Source organism: Cariama cristata, unplaced genomic scaffold (assembly GCF_000690535.1).
Source record: "Cariama cristata isolate BGI_N322 unplaced genomic scaffold, ASM69053v1 scaffold12436, whole genome shotgun sequence".
In the NCBI taxonomy this organism is placed as follows: Eukaryota; Metazoa; Chordata; class Aves; order Cariamiformes; family Cariamidae; genus Cariama; species Cariama cristata.
In genome coordinates this window covers 32,641-52,337 of record NW_009623880.1, presented here as the reverse complement: position 1 = coordinate 52,337, position 19,697 = coordinate 32,641, and the positions used below count along the sequence as shown (strand labels likewise).

At 51.2% G+C, this 19,697-nt stretch overlaps 1 protein-coding gene across 1 annotated transcript in view; it reads left to right on the top strand.

Annotated features, from left to right (window-relative positions):
* Window positions 1-14,388, top strand: part of DENND2A (DENN/MADD domain containing 2A) — a 36,421-nt gene extending 22,033 nt beyond the window's left edge. Inside the window, exons 14-19 of the mRNA XM_009702940.1 lie at window positions 8,204-8,381; window positions 9,196-9,237; window positions 10,612-10,729; window positions 11,361-11,600; window positions 12,690-12,776; window positions 13,666-14,388. Of these exons, the coding sequence (XP_009701242.1) occupies window positions 8,204-8,381; window positions 9,196-9,237; window positions 10,612-10,729; window positions 11,361-11,600; window positions 12,690-12,776; window positions 13,666-13,697 (697 nt within the window). The 3' untranslated portion in view covers window positions 13,698-14,388. The remainder of the gene's footprint in view (window positions 1-8,203; window positions 8,382-9,195; window positions 9,238-10,611; window positions 10,730-11,360; window positions 11,601-12,689; window positions 12,777-13,665) is intronic.
* Window positions 14,389-19,697: the final 5,309 nt, after the last annotated feature.

Genomic DNA, 19,697 nt, shown 5'->3' with positions numbered 1-19,697 from the left:
CAAGCCTCGGACAGAGATCACCGTTGCTTCTGGGTTGTTCCCTGATGTCACAAAATCTTAAATCTTCAGCTTGTATTTTAATACTGATTTCTAAAGACTTTTTTCTTGTGGACGTTGAAAGTAAAGGATGCAGTGAGGGGGAATGGGACAGGGGACTTCCCTCTTCTATTTTGAATCTGTTCAATTTGCTTTTTTTAATTTTTGTTTTTGTTTGCTCTCCTAAATTATGAAAATGGGCCCAGGCTTCTTTAAGATCTTGTGCAGCTGGTGGCTGGCAGCTCTCCAGCCCTTGAAGCACTTGAAGGATTCAGGGAGGAGAGTTCGCCAAGGCTGGGGAAAGAAAAGCTGCCAGGATGAGTAATGACACTTAGGAGCACGCTCAGGTTTCAGGAGTGTACAGTGCCCCTAAGCTGTCTGTTTTCACAACTTCCAGGCAGCAGGCTGCAGCTCTGGGACTGAGCGCTGGGGCAAAGAATGGGGAGGCCCCTTCTACAGGAAAGTGAAGGGAAAAATTCATCCTGCAGGGGTCCGAGGCTGTCCGTGGGCAGCGCTTAGGCAGTCTCGTCACAGGAATAGGAAGGCTGGAGAGAGGGAAGCTGTAGTGTCCAGGCAGCACTGGCTGCTTGCAGTTATTGGCAGCTGCCTTAGGTCAGAGAGGGGAAGATTTGCCTCTTTATAATCACTGATACATTATATGCGTAGATACTTAGTGTCCTGGATACTTAAGCCACACGTTTCATGCAGAGCATTCAGACTTGCATTGAAAATGAGAGAATTCATCCAAAAGCTATATTTCTATGTAGCATATATGATTTATGTGATAATTTATTATGACAGGCTTTGTTTTCAAAGGTTTTTCTCCTCCTCTGTAGGATAAATTTTACATTCTGAGAAAATCTGTTAAGGACACAGATGATATTGTAATCTCTACACGAGGGCTGGATGGTAAGAGTAAATAGTAGGGAACTTTTTTTTTTAAGGCATCACTTTAGAATGAACCTTTATTTACCAGATCTTTTCCTATCACATCTTTATATGACAGCACACCACCATGTATTCTGAGCGTGATGTATGTTACAGAATATCTCTAATTCAAAGCACTTTGATGCGTTTTGGTGGGTGTTTTTCCCCCTGTATCATTTGTGAGTATATCCAGAGTCCTTAGGAATGAGTCCAGCTGCCCAGGCCTATAAAAGAGAATGGGAGAGAGCTATAGAATCCTAGTTTCTAGAATCTCTAAGTATACCACAAACAGCTTGTTTCTGTGGAAAAAAAAAAAAAAATTGTCATGTTTTAAAGATCCAGGGTCTGTTAGGCCACATGGCTCAGATTCAAATATTTACCGTAGATTTGCCAGCTCTCTACAAGACTTTTAATATTTGATGTTTCTGAGAAGACTTTGCTCTGAGCAATTTCAGGAGAGTCTTTTTCTTTTCCTGTAACAAAATATGAGGGTTCTCTGGTTCATTTTTCTGGAGGATAAAAACTTGAAAATGGCCCCAAAGGACTGTAAAGGCTTGAAAAACAGAAGACAAAGAAAATAACCCTCAAGATTAAGTAAACTATTGTATTTTAATCCAGTCCAGTGACTTCAGTGCACTGGGTTGGCAAGCCTTTCATAAGGTCAACAGTCTCTTCTACTTGTTGGTGGAAATTCCATGTTTTGAAATCTGATGGTATTGTAGATATGGGATCTTCTGTCCAAATGATATTTCTCCTGAGACAGGAACACATTGAACTCAATGAATATTAAGTAGTATTTACTTTGGGGGTGAAAATGCCAATTTCAGAGGAAAGACAAGAAACACTTTTTGACAATAGCTTAAGAGAAGAAAAAAAAGATAAAAACATCTTTTGGAAACGGCTCAGAGGTTAGGAATACTAGAAATAATCCAGCTGAGATGGATTAACGGGGAGAGTGCAGGTGACATGATGAAAGATGCATAATAAATTTCATTTATCATTCATCTTTGCAGGTCTTCATGTGGGCACTATCAATAACTATCTGTACATGTGTATAAGGGTGTGTCTGGGTGTGAGTGACAGAGAAAATGACATATGCAGTTTATTTACATCTTTTAATTGCTGTAGAATCAGTCTGTGGGAAAAGAAAGCTGAAAAGTCTCTTGCCAAATAATGTGAACTGTGAAATGTTTTCAAGCTGAGCCAAAAAATGCATCTAACAAGTGTACAGCAAGTGAAGTACTTTGTCTTTTCCATCTTTAGAATGAACATTGAGTGTTTTTTAAAGACCTGTCAATCCAAAGCTTGGCAGCGGAAAAGGAAAGAATTTGGTTTATTAGTTTTTGGGTGGGTTCTTTTTTTTTCCCCCTCTGTCGCTTTGGAAACTGGAGTATACATTGCCTCGCAACCCAGGAGACTTACTTTGTTAAAACTATGTTGGTCTGGGTAGTCTTCCCTAGCTTTTGTTCGCTCATGCACTGTAAACTTTAGTGCTGGGGCAGTGGAGGCTGTGGCATGAGTTAGGCACTGCAACACGAGAGCTGCTTTTGTGTCCAAGTGATGTTGCCTGGCACGCAGTTTGAGGCACTGTAGACCAACCTTTTACAAGGCACCTTCCAAATAAAAGTGGCCTCATTTCACAAGGTACCTAGAGCTGGGCAGTTTTTACTGGCCTGTGGGGGAGATGTGTTAGATTCAAAGGGCTTTATAAATCAGGAAAACTTACACAGGCTTAAAATCAAGGCACCCTTTTTCCAGATCATCTCAGAAGCCTGTTGTGGATCTGACCAGCTTGAGCAATTGCCTCTGTCCCTGCCAGAAACCACAGCTGTGTCAACAACACAAAGTAGTCATTGTTATCAAAGGCAGATCTGAAAGAATTAGAGTAGACACTTTAAATGTGATCATCCCCAGTAAAAGGTAATTAATCATCAAAAAGAAGCCTTTTCCATGTGCTACATAAACATATCTGGGACTGCAAATCCCAGCCTCCCAGGTTTCTCCTTTTCCCATTGTGGTTAGGGAGAAGAAACCCAAGGATGAAGTTTGGATGTGAGATAATAGCATTATTTCTTCAGAGCATCTTAACGCTTGCTTCTTCACCTACACTAACCTGCCATGTTGGTGGGAGGCACTGACAGTCCCCACAGCTTCTGGAGCTTGCCATCCTCCTGGCAGGATTTGCAGCAGTGCTGCGTGAAGTCACGGGGCAATGTTTGGAAGCTCCTTTGCCTGTTAAATGTTGAAAACCAGATCTGCGATCCATCATAAGTAAATCCAGATGTGACACAGTGTCAGAAATCTGAAGGTGTTTGTAAAATGAATCCTACTGTAGCAGAGTTTATAAAAAAGAAAAGAAAAAAACCATAATCAAATCATCTGAAATTGCCAAATGCCCGCATATTTTCAGCAGTTTTGATTAGTGCAGGGAGCAAAGAGCTTCCTGGCATTAAACTCCAAAAGGCTGATTGACTCAATAGTGTTTTTCAGAAATCATGAAGTATCCTAAACCCAAAGCGGGTTTCAGCTTGGGGGGCTTTTTAGCATAAGTGCTTGCCTTTGGAAAAGCTTTGGAAAGCTGGAAACCCTGTAGTCAGGGGAAGTTCAGGCTACAAATGAGGAACCATTTCTTCACAGAAAGGGTCGTTAGGCATTGGAATGGGCTGCCCAGGGGGGTGGTGGAGTCACCATCCCTGGAGGTGTTTAAGAAAAGACTGGATGTGGCACTTAGTGCCGTGGTCTAGCTGACATGGTGGTGTTAGGGCAAAGGTTGGATTTGATGATCCCAGAGGTCTCTTCCAACCAAATAGATTCTGTGATCCTTCCTTAGAAGCTGTTGCAAGTTGTCAAGGTGTCTTTTTAGAGCAAGTCAAGCTAGTCTTGGAGCAGGTTTTCCAAGGAGAGGAAAAAGTTTCTTTGTAGTTGCAGCTGTTGTGTTCAGATTCTGTATTGACCAACTCTGTTCAAGGTGGCTGCCAAGAGGCAGCAGCTTCATAGGGTGCTGTGTGGTAGGTTTTTCCATAGGATGCCATGTGGTGGGAAGGCCTGTTGTTCAAGCAAACAAATGTCACAAACTGCTACAATATCATTGTTCTGACCAAGGGAGTGCTCAGCCAAAGAGATCTGTGTGTCAGTCTGTATCCAAATCAGCCCTTTAAGGGAGGGATCTGAGACACGATTCTTTGTGTACATCTATACTTTTAGCCTCTATACTAGCAGTATCTCAGTCTCTCCTGCAAGCTCCTGTGCAAGTGACATCAGATATGCAACTCAGCCATGTTCCCTATAGGAGGCTGAATGAACATATGAAAATGTGCTCAGGATCTTGAAAGTATACTTTAAAGACCTGCAGTGTTTTAAGGATTACCGTTGAAACCAAAAGCCTTAACAAGTGGTGTCTGTGTCCCATTTGAACAACTGGCATTGAACTTCTGTGGCCTGAGGGTAGCGCATGGCACTCCCCAGAGCACACTGCAATCACAGTGGCTGAATCTCTTCATTCTTGGTGGCACCTGGTGTGCCCCAAGCAAAGCACAGCACCCTGGGTCAGTATTATCCCAATGGCAGCAGTCGTCATCATGGTTATGGTGCATGCATCCTGGGATACCAGTATTTCAGTAGGTACATTGGCTGTAGCTACCCAAAGGCATTGGCTGCCTGTTTGGTATAAGAGCCCTCAAAGGGCTGACTGTCACTGAAATTGTTAGTGCTTTGAGAGTGCATTGAACTGTTCTGGTTGTGTTGCGCACATCAATTGTGGTTGATTCTATGCACATCTCATAGGAAGAGGCACCCAACCTGAGCAGTGCCCAGAACTTCAGTGGCCATATTCACCTTCTACACAGACAATGTAGTACGGCTGTAGTGCCGTTTGGGCAGTCTCCCCCATCGCTGCTGACTGAAGAGCACACAGTCACACAGATGGCATAAAAGGAATTTATCATACTGGATTCTTTTGCAAGGCTCAGTAGCCATGATGTGAATCAGCAGTCCCTTAGTGCTTGTTGCAGTGCCATATGCAAAAAAAAGAGGGAGATTAGATTTGAGTCATTCCAAAGGACCGAGGTTCTGCTGGGCTCCTGGCAAGCTGCAGCTCCCTGAGACTATCTGCAGAGCAAGTCTGACTGAATCACATGTGGAAGAGCCACCTCAATGTTACCTCCTCTGTGTCCCTCTCTGAACTGCTCTGCTTTCAAAGGAGGCTCACAGACCTCAGCTCTTACCAGGATTGTTCCCTGGAAATGTCTTCCACAGTGAGAAATGTTTCAGGGCAGAGATCACCAGGATTCATCCTGGAGGCGATGAGGCATTCACAGAGGGAAGGGTGGAAGGGGAAGCTATCTTTACTTCCCACTGTGCAGTGCATCCAATTTCAGACTTACACAGCTCTGTCTGTGACTTCCACTAACTGGACCTCAGCCATCTTTCCTCCCACTCAATCTCTCACGTACCATGTGTACTCACTGGGACTTGAAAGCAGGGTTGAGGGAAGAACAAGCCACCATAAATATAGCAGGAGACAGAATGCCATAATATCTCACCATTCCATAAATAACCATGTACTTCAGCTGCTCACTGTTCCTCTGTGAAGCTACCTGGAATCACAGAGATCTTTTCCATTAGTTTTCAAGTGCTGTCTATAAAGTCGGTTCCCACCTTTAGGCAGGAAAGTTGGATGTGCCTTCAAGATTGGGGATTTGTGATGAAGGTGAAACTTCTAACACTTCAACCTCTACTCAAAGAAGAGGAAGTCCAGTGGTGGTAGTCTAAGAGTAATGCCACAGTGCTGCGCACAAGTGATGAGAGGAGGAGTTCTTTGAGCTTTCACTGTGATGCTGCTATTGTTACTACTAGGGCTATTATCAGTAGGAAACTGAGAAGTGGAAAATATGCTCTGCGGTAAGGCAGGGGAAGAGAAGCCCCTGCTTTTGCATCTGCTAACATGGCCTGAAACATATGGGTGTACAAATAGCACAGCCTCAAAGGAGACAGTTTTTAAAGGATCTCATTAACTGGGAGTGCACTTCTAAGATGGCACATTCACTTTTGTTGCAGTGCATTTCAAGATTAGTTTGTATGAAAGATACAAGAAAAAAAATCTACTCTTGATATTGTTCCCACATTTTTTCTGGGTGTGTTTTTCTTTTTTTGGTAAATGTTCCTGTTTCTTACTAGCTCTGCATTTTCTTATTATTTTCATTTTCTTTCTCTCAGATTCATTATCTACCATGCATATGTGGTAGACACAGAAAGACATGGGCTTGCTGCTGAGGGCAGGCACAGCTTGAGAGCAGCAACAGAGAGGCAGCCAGCAGAAATGAATGTGGAGAAGGGAGGGGGATACTCTAAGACCTTCCTAAACAAGGTTGTGGAACTGAGGGGGTTTACCCATTTAAAGGCTTAAAGCTACCAGTCTGTGACACAGTCTTTGAAGGGTCCTCCTCTGTTTTTATAGAGTATCCCGTTAAGAAAAGACAAGCCTCTGGGAGCACAGGGAGAGGAAACTGCCCCCATCTTGTGAAGAGGCTTCCTCAGCACACACATCCCAGGCATCCCTACCTGTTGCAGTCCTAGACAAGATTCTCACATTTAGCAGATTCCAGCCTCTCCCCTGGGATTTACTGATCTCCAAAAAGCATCATGTGTTTAATGATGTTTACTGCCCGATTACTTCATACGATCTTACTGATGTCCCCGGCAACCACAATTGTGTTCTGCTAAACTGAACTTATCTGATGAAAGCCAGCCAGCTGTAGCCCAGCCAGGCCACTCTGCTCAGCGTGTGTTAGCGCTACAGCACAGAGATTCAGATCCACCAGACTTAGCTGGAGTGAGAGGGGAGAGGGAAAGCAGGCTTCACTTCTCAGAGCAAGTTCCAGTCCACACCCATCAAACCCCTTCCCTCTCAAGTCAGCAATAAACTGCCAGATCCGGGTTGCTGAGTGTAAATTCCCCTGTGGAGTTTAACAGGAGCCAGCTGGATGTCCTTCCTTGGCGACGTGACTCCTCCCGGCTGCACCAGCCTCCCTCCCCTCCTCCAGCCTTTCAAGACCTGGATGCTAGTGAAACAAAATGACGTTATATACAGGGTTTATAGTGGTGAGCCTTTCTTCTCCCTTGACGCATACAAATGCTTGCAAACCCAGAACAGATGAGTAACTGGTGCCCTGCAGCGAGCTCTGCCGTGTCTGACTGCAGACCCTGCCTGCCTGCTGCCAGAGACCTGATGGAGTTTCTGGACAGACCCTCTTGGAAGCTGTCAGCAAAGGCACTTACAGCTGAGCTCCTGGTGGCATTTGAAGGGAGAAGAAGGAAGGCTGCAGTCCCATGAGCTGCAGGCAGCTTCCTACAGAGGCCGGCCATGCACTCCCCTCCTGGGATTTCACTCTCCCATGGTTCTGAGTAGCCTTGGCAGGCTCCGCAGGCCGCGGAGTGACTGGATAGCCTCGGCTGGAGTCTGCTGCCTTCCTCTTTCCCCCGCGCTCTGACATGGCTGCTAGGAGCTATCAGTATGATTGGGACCAATAGAAAAGCATGCCATTGGCATGCCATTACTCCTGCTAAGGGTTGCCCAAAGGCAAAGCATATATGCTTCACAGGTAGCAAGCCAAGGGGCCGGGGTGGACTGTGGCTGGAATAACCTGCAGGAACACCTGGGCATCTTGTGCCTGCAGGTTATGCCCAGGGCTTTGCCAGGAGGTCCGGGCAGGCTGTCCAGCTGCATTGATGAAGCCAAGAGTATGGCCAGCAGGTAAGTGGGCCACAGTGCAGCCCGACAGATAGCTGCTGCAGTGGTGGGTCTGTCTTCTGCACCCCACAGCTGTGTGCTGTCTATGCTGGACAGTATAGCCCCTGTGCATTCAGATCTGTGGCTTTCCCGTGGGAACAGCCACAGAGGCATACTGTGGGAGAATAAACTCAGTTCTCTAATGAAAGGCAGTGGCATGGAAGACCCCATGTCTGTCTGGTATTTCCCATCAGGGCACTGGAGTAGCAGATGCTGGATTCAGTGGGACCCGTCTTTTGTCACGTGAGCATGGGCCAGGATCATCTTTCGTAACCTGGGCTCCTACCTCAAGTCATTGCTCCTGAGGCTGAAAAATGGGCTCAGAAATCTGGGAAAGCCCCTAGTAATTACAGAGATCATCCAGGGAACAATTGAAAGAGCCCTGATTTCTAGGAAGCACCATTCATCTCCTGACTGACCAGCTATTGCCCTTGCTTGTGTTTCATCTTCCAGCACTCTCTCCAAGTGTTGCCACGCCACAGTGGCCCTACTGTACCCCTTCACCTGGCAGCACACCTACATCCCTGTGCTGCCGCCTTCCATGATCGACATCGTGTGCTCACCCACCCCCTTCCTCATCGGCCTGCTCTCCAGCTCCCTGCCCCGCCTGAAGGAGCTCCCAGTGGAGGAGGTGAGCCATGCATCCGCACCGCGGCCTTCCCTTCGGTGGGTTCCGGCGGACTGAGTTGTCTTCTGTCCCAGAAAGGCTGCTCCTGAGAATCTGCTGCCTTGGCGGCATGAAGGAGCCGAGCTCTTGTCCTCTGGCTCCTGCATGCATGAGGTGAGGGAGGAGGCAGACATCCCCTGGAGAGGCAGAGGTCTGCGCTCTGTCTTGTCTGCAGCTTGGAAAGGTGGGGGGCTGGCATCTCCCACCGTGGGGTTGCTGCAGGCAGGAGATGGTTTTATTAAAGTTTCTGTTGGTTTCCGTACAGTGCTGACTAGGGGCCAAGCGCAAAGTCTGCCAGGCTTGAAGTATGATTTGCTACAAATTGGCCAGGATAGCTACCCTTCTAATTAGCACAGGTGCCTAATGAAAGCAATCAATAATTAAGAAACAGATTCATGGCGCTCAAGGGTGAGCACAGCAAGACTGAATGTGGTCGGGGAGGCATTTCCCTCCCAGCCCACCTAGGGAACAGTAGTGCAGCGCACAGGGAGAAAAGATGGAGCTCTGACCCCAATGTGGCAGTGAGGAGTGATGGACCGGGCTTGGAGCACAGCCTCCTTCTGTCCAAGCTGTTCTGTGGTTTGTGGTGACCTGGTTAGAAAGCCGCAACAAGGGCTCCTCTCTTGGCTCACGCTGGGTGCCTCCTCTAGCTGTGGTGATGGGTAGGAGGAGCAGGGGCAGGGCCAAAGCATTTATACCAGAGCAGTTACAGATTAAGATAAACTCCGATGATGGAAATAATGACTTGCCTTTTTTATTCTTACTCTTTCATTCTTAGGTCCTCGTCGTTGACCTTGTAAATAACCGGTTTCTGAGACAGGTGGGCAGAGCTATTTCGTATCCTTCATCTTCTCTCCCCTTTTTCCACCACACCTTAACTCCATCTGTGTTTGCTGACCTGCCGGGCTGGGTGGATTGCTTAGTCCCCACACAAACTGAGGGCAGGATTTGTGGTTGACAGCATTATAGAGGTTGCTGTGTATGTATGTAATATCAGCAGCCCAAACCACAGCTATTGAGGACCAAATCATTGTGCATTATCTCCCTCTCATTTTTTTTTCTTAAAGAGGGGAAATGGTGGCACTTGAGCACTGTGTGTCCTTAAGCGGCATCCTGTAAGGCTGAGGGCAGAGCTGGGAAGCCTCAGCTCAGCACTGTCTGCTGGGGAGCAGCGCGGGCTCTTCCAGCCTGCATCTGTCAGTCCACCTATTGCATACCCGGCCCTGAGTGGGGAAGGGAGCCTTGATGATTTCTTCAAGTCCTTCCTGCCCGAGGAGCTTGTGGTTCTTCACTCCAGTCTTTGCACTGGATGGGTCACAAGCAGGAAGCCGGTACGTGAGAGCCTGTATGCAGATGAGAATGCCTGCTGATTTTTACTTCCCTTTATTGTAGACAGGAGGAGCATGATATTGAAGGGAAGAGGATAGGTGAGCAAACATACTCCTGGCCCGGGAAGCTGGTTTTGCACCAGAGCTCTTTGGCAGATTGCTGAGCAGTGCTGGCTGCATCGGTCTCTGCCATGCCTCAGGTCCCATGGGTGGGACGGGACGGGTGCACCTCCTGCTGCAGGGAGTAGCGTGTGGGTGAAGGCCGCACCTTTGGTGCAGTTCTTGCTTCCCAGCTGCCTTAGCTGCAGGGATGTGCTTTACCTTGCACCTCTCTTTTGGAGGTTTAAGCTAAACCACACTATCTCAGCCAGGGCTCATAGGAGCTTGCACACAGTCATCGGCAGTTCCTTGGCTTCGTTGCTCTATGGGAACTCGTTACACCTCCGTAACACAATTGGTGCCTGAGCAGAGCTAAGCAGGGGTTTGCGCTCACCTGGCTGCACACCAGCATTGTTCAGATATGTCCTCTTTGTGGTGATGAGGGTGCTCGCAGGTGGACGTTGGGGCCACGGGTGAGCCCTGCCCGGTAGCCTCTCAGGTCAGACACCTGAAATTCTTCCAGAACAGGGGAATATTTGGGAAAAGACACCTCCTTTCTCCTTCATCTTGTGCTTCTGGATAGTCCTGCACTAGGAGGTGCTGGGAACATGCCAAGCATATTGTGCCTTCTCCTTCTTCCTCTCCTCACTGTTGATTTTTAGTGCTCCCCCTGCCGTGCTGGGGACAGGATAGGAGCTGGTGAGGAGGAGGGCAGGGGCCAGCCATGTCCCAGCCCCAGGCCCTGAGAAGGTGGCTCTGTCTTACAGATGGAAGATGAGGACTCCATCCTGCCCCGCAAGCTGCAGGCCGCCCTAGAACACATTTTGGAGCAGAGGAACGAGCTGGCGAGTGACAAGGAGGAGGGTCCTGTCAATGGCAAGCAGGGTAAAGCACGGTGCCTTTCAGCTTAAAACCACATCTTTTCCTGTCCCTTTTTCTCCTGTTGCTTCTTAGGGGAGAACTAGGTTTGTATCGAGTTTAACACCGCAGAAATTGGAGGTAGGTCAAGATTTTGTTTGAAGTTGTATTAAATATTCCATTGCACCAGGGACAGTTCTCGTTGTGTGAAGAGAAACAGTACTTACCCCTTCCCAACTCTGTCCGTATTTCCCTTACGGCTCTAGGGAACACCTGTACTCCTTTTGGAGGGGGAAGTGCATCCCACAGGCCTCTCTCTGCTGCTGACTGTGTGTGTGATTCAGGCTCCTCCGAGTGACAGTCCACCAGCAGAGCTGCTGTCTCAGAGGCAGCTGTGCAGCTCACAGGCGACTGGGCTGTGGTGGGCATTATGGGCATCTCCTGGTTGCAGGGGAGCCAAAACAAAGCTTGGTGGCTTTCAAATTAGTAGCAGCCTGGTCCTCTTCCATGGCAAGCACTTCCTAGGATGCTGTCTCTCTTGAACAGCTTTATCTGCTCAGGCTGGATCTGAAAAAAGCCAGGGAGTTTGTACCCAGGGCTTTTCCTAGCACATCCTTACGGGACTGTCCTCACCACTACCTCTTTGTTTTCTCCTTAGAGACCAGCCCTTTGAATGAGGTGGTGTCCGAGGCTTTTGTTCGTTTCTTTGTGGAGATCGTGGGCCACTACTCCCTCTTCCTCACCCCTACCGAGCGAGAGGAGCGGACCCTGCAGCGCGAGGCTTTCCGCAAGTCTGTCTCCTCCAAGAGCCTTCGACGCTTCTTGGAGGTCTTCATGGAGACACAGATGTTTGGGGGCTTCATTCAAGAGCGGGAACTGCGGAAGCAGGGGGTCAGAGGTGAGGGGCTCTGCCTGGGCTCTGCTGTTGCAGAAACTCTGTGGTTGCTCCTGTGAGAGCCAGGAGATGCTCACCAGCTGCCAGCTCCATCCCCAGCACCGTGGCTGGAGGCTGCAGTATCTGTGCAGGGACACTGGGAGGGAGGTGGTAGGGAAGTGCTAGCGCAGGCTGATGGTTTGTTCTGACACCCTGCGAGGCCTTGAAGAAGTCACTTGGGGACTTTTTGTCTCTATTTCCTTATCTTCCCAAAGGAGGAGCATTGCCTCACAGGAGCATGGTGAGACATAATGTTTGCACAGTGCCTGGGAACTGGCTGCTGGAGAACAGGGGCTTTTCGTGCGTGATCTGGTAGTTTCTTGTTGAGGCTGGGGTTACAGGCACCCTTCACTGCTGCAGTAAGGGACATAAGCAGTATCGTCCATGTGTGTGCCTCTTTCATTCCATGTTAAATTCCCATCAGTACCATCACAGAGGGGGTACACTGCTGGAACGGTGTTTATTCTTGCAGTCCCTTGTGTCCCCTTCCTGTGTCCAAAGGAAGAACTGGCTGGAATGGTTATGGCTGTTTTGGCTAGTAGAAAATATGGCTGCTCATGTCCTTCGCAGAGCTGCTTCTGTTGTTTCACTCCTGTTATCCCACAGTCCCAAGCGCTCTGCTGGCAGCTGCAGTTTCTCAGCCCTACTGCTGCTCGGTGCTGGCTTAGTAGTTTCCTCCCAAGCACTAATAAGCAGTGGACACCTGAATAGGTGGCTGAGTAAAAGAGGTTTTGCAGTGTAGTAAATCTCGCATGACAATTCCCTAGATGATCTCACTCTATGGACTTAGCTGTGTTTGTAGCAGAACAAACAGAGTTTTTGTCTCTCCCTACATGAGGTACAAAAGCTCAGTCAGCCTTGCAGTGGGGAGGGAGGAGGCAGACCAAAGCTCCTGTCCCAGGTGCAGACTCAGCTGCTGGAGGAGGTGGAGTGAGTTGTTCCCTCTCATATGCAATAGTTTATCGGTGAGCTGGGACAGTATGCTTTCAGACGGGTGTTCTTACTTTTATTTATAAGGAAGCAAAATAGAAGTTGTTGACTTTCTTTCTGCAGGTCTGTTTGAGGTACGGGCTCAGGAGTACCTGGAAACACTTCCCAGTGGGGAGCAGAGTGGAGTCAATAGGTTCCTGAAAGGCCTAGGTAAGGAACCAGAAAAGCCCTTGGCTTCTCAGGAAGCTTGGGCTTCTTGTTGCCTTCAGGTTTGGCCGCAGAGAAGCTGCCAAAGGGTGGCAGGGCTCTGCTAGTGACTGCGCCTGGCTTCCTGCAAAGCAGTGCTCTGAACCTTGAGTGATCAGTGCCTGGCTGTGTATCCCTGCCTTGGCACGCTGTTAGCTCTGCCCCTTGATCTGCCACTTGTCTGAAGGCTGGTGGAGAACCAAAGGTTGGGCCATGAGCTATGTCTGTGTCTTCCAAAGGAGATGGGGGAGGCTGAGGCGGCAATGGAGCAACACAGTCTCCATTGCCTTCAGGTTTGCCCTTAGGGATCAGTGGTGGGAATCACTCAGGAGTGTCCTAAGGTAGAATCCATTTTCCACTGTAAGGGGAACTAGATGAGAGCTCCAGACTGAGGTTAGAAGTCCTTGATAAGTCATCAGACACCATGGCTAAGAGAGTTTGATCTTCTGTTCAGGCCATGTCCCCGGCCCTCTTGTCTGTTCTTGGTCATTGGAGAGCGGGCAGTGTCTATAGGGCTGGTGTGCCCTGCCTCTTACCCCGACATGCTCTGCCCAGGAGAGCTTAGTAATACGTTCACCTTCCAGGACCACTGGGCAGATGGGCCCTGGAGGGTGTGCCTGGGGGTGTGCAGAGTCCCAGTCTGCAGCACTGCTCGCAGGAGGTGGGCAGAGCTATGGCCTGCTCTGCAGGCACCTGATTCCAGCTTCACCGAGCAGATGGCTGTGGGTAAGGACCCGGGGCCGGCAGCAGGGGCAATTCTCTGCATAGGCTTGCTCGGCTGGTGGTGGTGAGGAATGACGCTTGTTTTGCCTGTCACTGTGGGGAGTCCATTTTCCTCTCTCCATCTTTCCAGGCAGCAAAATGAAATTCCTCCACAAAAAGTAAGAGCGAAGCGTATCCTCATTCCACAGAAGAGAATGGCTTTACCATTTAACAGCAATAAATCGGACTATTATCAACCGTTCCCATTCAGCCTGCTCTCGGGAGCCAACAGCCTTGAGTGAGCTGACCATGGCTGGGACGCGCTCGCACGGACCTGTGGTGCCACTGGAAGATTTGATGGCTGCGGGGCTGCCGGGACAGGTTTCTGGATATCTACAGTACCATGCACTGGACCAAGCACTCTCTGAACTCTGCACTAGCACATTGCAGGCATCCCAGCGGATTGGATCTCTTAGCTAGTCAATTCTTTGTTTTGTTGTATTTTTCTATTTATATTGGGGTTAGAACAATTATTAACCGATGACTCTTGCCGTGCCTCCTCTCTGCCTGGTGCTGCAGGAGGCCAAAGGGGGACTCCCATGGGACTGAGCAGACAAAGCTCAGGCATGGAGCAGGGGAGGAGCAGAGATACAGGCAAATAGGTCTCTGCAAAGTGAGGACATTGAGGGCTGCAGGGATGATGTGGACTGACCAGGAGGAGCTTCCAAGCAAGGAAGAATGGTGAGGAGGAACCACTAAACCTACTGAGGACTTGATGGGCCAGCCAGCTCCCCAGGTGGCTGTGCCAGGGGGTCCTGGCACGAGGAGAGGCCTTTCCTTATGCATTGTAATTAAAAGCGAGTGGTGTAAAAGGTGTGCAGACCCTTGGTGTTTTGGGGAAGGGGACAAGCTGTGTCTGCCCACTGGGCCACCTGGTGCCGAGCACAAGCCAGAGAAGACATCTAGCAGCTGAGCCCTTGGCTTGGCCAAGCCCTTGGCTTCCCCGTGAGCGTCACAGCCCAGGTCGTCTCGTTCCCTTGCCTGGCCACTTGCAGGGGGAGCCCAAAGTGGAGCTGACCTGCAGGGTCTCACCTGGGAGACCCGCTTCCCAAAGGTCAGACAGGCTCTTCTCTCCCATCTTGGGTGTTGCTGCCAGGGAGTGCAGGAGGAAGCAGGCAAGGGGAGAGTACCTGCTGCTGCCTTCTGTGCTCCCGGTTGGGGAGGAGGTAGGACCTCTTGCTCACCTCTCCTCTGTTTCAGTGGGGAGGAGAGGTGGGGAGGTGCAGGGAGGTTGAGGTGGGGGTGAGGGCTCTTTTTCAGCTGGTGCAGGAGCTGTTTCCCTTGCACCACTTGTGAGGGCAGAGTGAAAAGCAGCTGGAGCATCCTTGGGTCTCCTCTGCTCTTTGGAGAGGAAGCCAGAGGGTAGCCCTGCTATGACCCAAAAGGAAATCTCTTCCCCAGCTCCTGGGGGGTTGCAGGGTGAGAACTGCATGGGGGTGTCTTTGCTGTGGGCAACCGTATTGCGCTGGGCTACACAGGGCTGCCAGAGGTTTTGAAAATGGTCTGGGTGCCCCTGTGGTCAGTGGGCCTTCCCAGGCGAGAGGGCCTTGTTGACCAGCAGTGGGGTTCAGAGGAGCTCACCTCCTCTCGGTAACGGAAGTCAGAGAGTCCTGTGCTGCTCTGTGACTCTTCTGAAGCCTGTTTCCTACAGCAGCAGCCTCTTCCTGTGCTAAGGACAGAGGAATCAGGTTGTGATGGGTGGTGGCAGGAGTGGGCAGTGGGAGGGTGGAGAGGTGGATGGGTGAGTGCTGGGAGAGAGAGTGCTTCGCTGGCTCCCAGTGTAATGAGCCTTGTTATGTCTGTGACATGTGCCGCTCTCTGGGGACCAGATAAGCTGGGCAAATGGCTCTAGGTGGCCCTGCTTGAGCAGGAGGTTGCCCCAGAAGACCTCCAGGAGTCCCGTCCCACCTCAGCCTGTCTGTGGTGAGCACCATAAATGCCAGACAGCAGTAGTGCCACGCCAGGCAAGGGGCAGGTAGGCAGCACCTGCAGCTCTGTGCTCCCCAAGTCGTGTGCAGGGACAGCTGAAGCAGCGATAGAGGGGGTCCGAGGAGCTGGCAGCATCTATTCACCGCCCTCTCCAGGGTCAGGCTCCCACAGGCGTGACCAGGTGGAAGGTGTGGGGGTCTGCCCCTGGGGTGTGCTGAGCAAATTTGGCACTACGTGAAGCCTAGTTTGTCACAGGAGGTGGTGGTGGCGGCTCACCGAAGGAAACTGTAGTGGAGTTCAAGGTGAATCAAATGCTGTGTTTTGGTTCTCTTTTTAAAAGGTGTTTTTAATGGTAGCAAAATGAGGTTTTGCAAAGCTGGGATGCACCCACATGTGCAAAGGCAACCAGGATGCCTGCGAAGCTTTGTGGGGTGCTAAATGAAGCTGATCTTGTGGCTCAGCGCAGGCCTCCAGAAGCAGGTGTCCTACGTGGTCCCCCGCCACCAAGCCTCTTCCTGGGGGCTCCGCATTCCCCTTCTCAAGTGACGTTTTCAATGGCGTGGGACTTCGTCCTCCTCAGTGGGAGCTGCAGTAAGGAGCTGGGAGGGTTTCCCGGGATGCCCGATGCCCGCAGGCTGCTTAGCTCAGCTTGAACTTGTGTGTGAGCATGCTTTGACTGCAATATCCTAATAGCTAAAATTAAAAAGGGTTGTGAAATAGCCCCGTTTGTCTCATTTGGGGGCTCTAAGGGGGCTCTGCCACCATGGGGCTCTGTGGCCACTCGGTGCTTTCGTTGGCAGCTCTCAGGGAAGTGGGAATCCAGCCTACACAGTGTCCAAAATCCAAGGGGGGTGTTAAAAAGCAGCAGCATGAGAAGTGCAATGAACGAAACATTTACAGCTGTGTCATTAAGGTTTAAAGTGAAACTCAGACAGAAAATGTTGGTCTCCAGCTACAGAGCAGCCTCTCCAGCTTTATATCGAGCTGTGTTGCTCCGGGATGAGCAGGACCCCGCGTCTCTCAGGGCTCTGGATGCTTTGGAGGAGCCCACCTGCGAAGAAAAGCTGGAAGAGTGGCTGTGCTGGGTCTGACCACGGGTCCGTGTGCCCTCCTGTGGAGGCTGCCAACAGCAGATGGCCAGAGAAGACTATGAACAGCGCATGTATGCTGGGTACGCCCTGTATACTATGTATATACACACTAGATATACTGTATATACCCCAAGCGTTATACTTGCCCACTGTACACCCCACAACCGGGGGTTTCCTGCACCAGAGCTGGTGCCTGGGTGTTTAGTAGCCTTGGATGAGTTTTTCTTCTATGACTGCGTGTTCGTGGGTGTAGACAAATGTGCTAAGGCAAGAGGCCAGTCTCAGGCAGTATGGATTTACCAAAGGGTACTGGAGAACCAGGATGCTTGCTCTGCGAGGCTAAACGTTAAAAGCCACCCTCTCTGCTCCCTGCTGGTCCCTGGTTAATTAAGCAGCTCGCACCCGCTGATGTGAGCAGCTTTGCAGGGCCCGTGATGCCCAGGAGAGCTGCACTTGCTGAGATCCAAGCCACTGGCTAAACCCCAAGCCCCGTACCCCTCCTTGGCTTCCCTGCACAGGTGTTGGTGTCCTGCAAGAGCTCAGGGCGCCGGGCAAATCCCTCCTCCTACAGAAACGTGGGATTTACCATACAGTTTTTCATTCATCACTGGTGGCAGCCAGTGCCAGCAGGACAGAACGAGCCCTGTGCAGTCAAGAGACAAGACCCTGCCCTGCACAGGGTAGGTCTGACTTGGGTTTGGAGGGAGTGTAGCTGAAGGGCTGTGCTTGCGGGCAGCTGCATGTGGGCGTCCCTGGTGCCAGTGGCCGAGGGGCTTGCAACCTACCTCTCTGCCTGGAGACGGCTTTCAGGTCGCAGGTGCCAGTGGGCAGCTTGCAGGTGTAGAGCCCTAGGCAGCCACCGCAGTCAGAGGGCTTCTGGCAGGGCCGGGACTGGATGCCGTGGCAGGAGTGCTGCGGAGGGAGGGAGGGAGAGAGAGAGGTGGCGACGATGCCAGCGTCCAGCCTTATCCGGCCCCTGGGCTGGGACCCCCTCCCAGTCACAGCCATGTCATCGCTCTGTGCTCACACTGCTGAGAGCCCCAGCCCCAAGGAGGCTGTGCCGTACACAGGCTTGAAGAGTTACTTTCTGCACAGGCTTGGGCAGCCTGAGAGCAGCCTCTCATAAAGTTAGAAGGTTTCCTTTTGGGGTATGCATGCCCCACAGCCGGTCACTCAGTTGTTTTGGGGCGACATGAACTGCTCATCCCTGGGACCAGGGGCTGTCGGCTCTGGCACGCTCAAGCTGACAGCGGTGGGATGCCTGAGGGTGAGATGAGCTCAGAAGAGCCTCTTCATCTCTCCCAGACGAGCAGGCCGGAGAGGTTCTCATTAGAAAGCAAAGCCAAGTTGCAGAAGATTATATGATATAACGGGATGAGCATTTGCTACTGGATGTTTGGTTTCCATTTAAAACACTGAAATAACACAGTAGAACCTGCAGTAGCGGGACAAGCTGCTCACCAGGCTGTAGAGCAGCAGCTTCATGCAAGGAGCTGGAGAAGTCGAGGCCCAGGGAAGCAGTTTCAGGGGCAGTTCATTACTGCTTTTGGCAGAAAGCACGCTAAGCAGCTGGCTCCCACAGCCGCAACACCCCTTCCTGCCCACCCCCACTGCTTCTGCCCTCTTGCTGTGGTGTCACCCGCCCTGGCAGGGCATCACCTGGCACAGCATCACCTGGCACTTCTTGGTTAAGACAAGCTATACTTGTACCCCACCAAAAGGCGGTTTGGGTTTAATAAACGAGAAGTTGGTTATTTGCAGGATGCTGTGCTGAGCCTGCAGAGAAGGCTTCCCGTGGGCACTGAAGGTCTGTGCCTCTCACCGGGCAGTGCTGCGAGGAGCTGTGCCCATCGGTGCAGCGATGGGCGTCAGGGCACGGTGCCCCCGTTGCAGAGCTCGAGAGCTTTGTGGTAGCGCTGCTGGGGTGGTGAACGCGAGACTGGGGGCCAGGGAGCGTTGCAGGTGCTGGGGCTGGAGCAGGACTGTCCCTGCAGCTCTGGGGACAGTACATGGGGACAAGTGCAGCCAGACCTGTGCTCACCTCCTGACCTGCTCACCACATGGGTGGACAGCCATCAGCTCTCCTCTAAGCCTTGCCAGGTACCAGGTGAGGTTTTAGGGTTGTCACTGCCCGCCTCCCTTGTCTGCACCACAAGCCAAACAGTGCTGCGAGGCCATGTTGTGGCCAGCACTTTCACAGTTGGCTCATGACAAATAGCCTGAAAACAGCTTTCCTATCTGATGTTTGCAGGGTCATGGCATGCTCGGCACCTGCTCCTGCTGCCCTCAATCCTGCCTGATTTTTATGTCCCCATGGTGCCACAGGGACTGCCGGGCAGCAAGGCTCTGCACAGGGGAGCTGGGCCTCAGGTGTGCGTGGGGGATCTGGTTTTGAAGCTGGAGAGCTGGCTGAGCTGCTGGGGCAGATATGGCCAACGTGAGGACAGACGGTAGCAGCCCATGGGGCACAGTGTGGGTGCAGCAACCCTCTGCCTGGAGGGGAGGTGCCGCCCCAGCCCTGCTCTGCCAAAACCCCAGCCTTGGCTGCCTGGCATGGGTGTATAGCCAAACAACTGCAAGCGTTTGGGTGGCAAAACTGCTGGGAGCTCAGGGCATGGGGCTGTGCAGGGAGGTTGCTCTCCTTTCCCTGCCTTGCGGCGTGATGGTGCATTTTGGGGCTGTCCTGCCTGGTTTTGGTGTCTCTGTGCTGCACAGACCTGCCAGAGCTGCTACTGGCTCCCTGTCATAGCAAGTGCTGGGGGCCAGTGACATCCCACCCGCCCTGGGGGAACCCCCGGAGCTGTGATGCAGAGGGAAGGGCGTGTTTCTTTAGCCCTGTCCTCTTCATTAGGTGCTCGTAATGCCATTATGCACAGCCCCTCCGTGCCCTGCAGACAGGTCAACCGAAGGGGCTCACCGAGCTGCCCGACCCCAGGGCCAGGAGTCGGGGTCTGGCACCTCCCTTCACTCCCAGTCCCCCTGCAAACCCTCCATGCAAACCCTCACTGGACGAGGGTGGGTTGTGCTTACCGTGTCCCCGTTGAACTTCCCGTAGCCCTTCAGGTGATGGCTCAGCCTTGGGCTCCTGCTGCGGGAGGCCTGC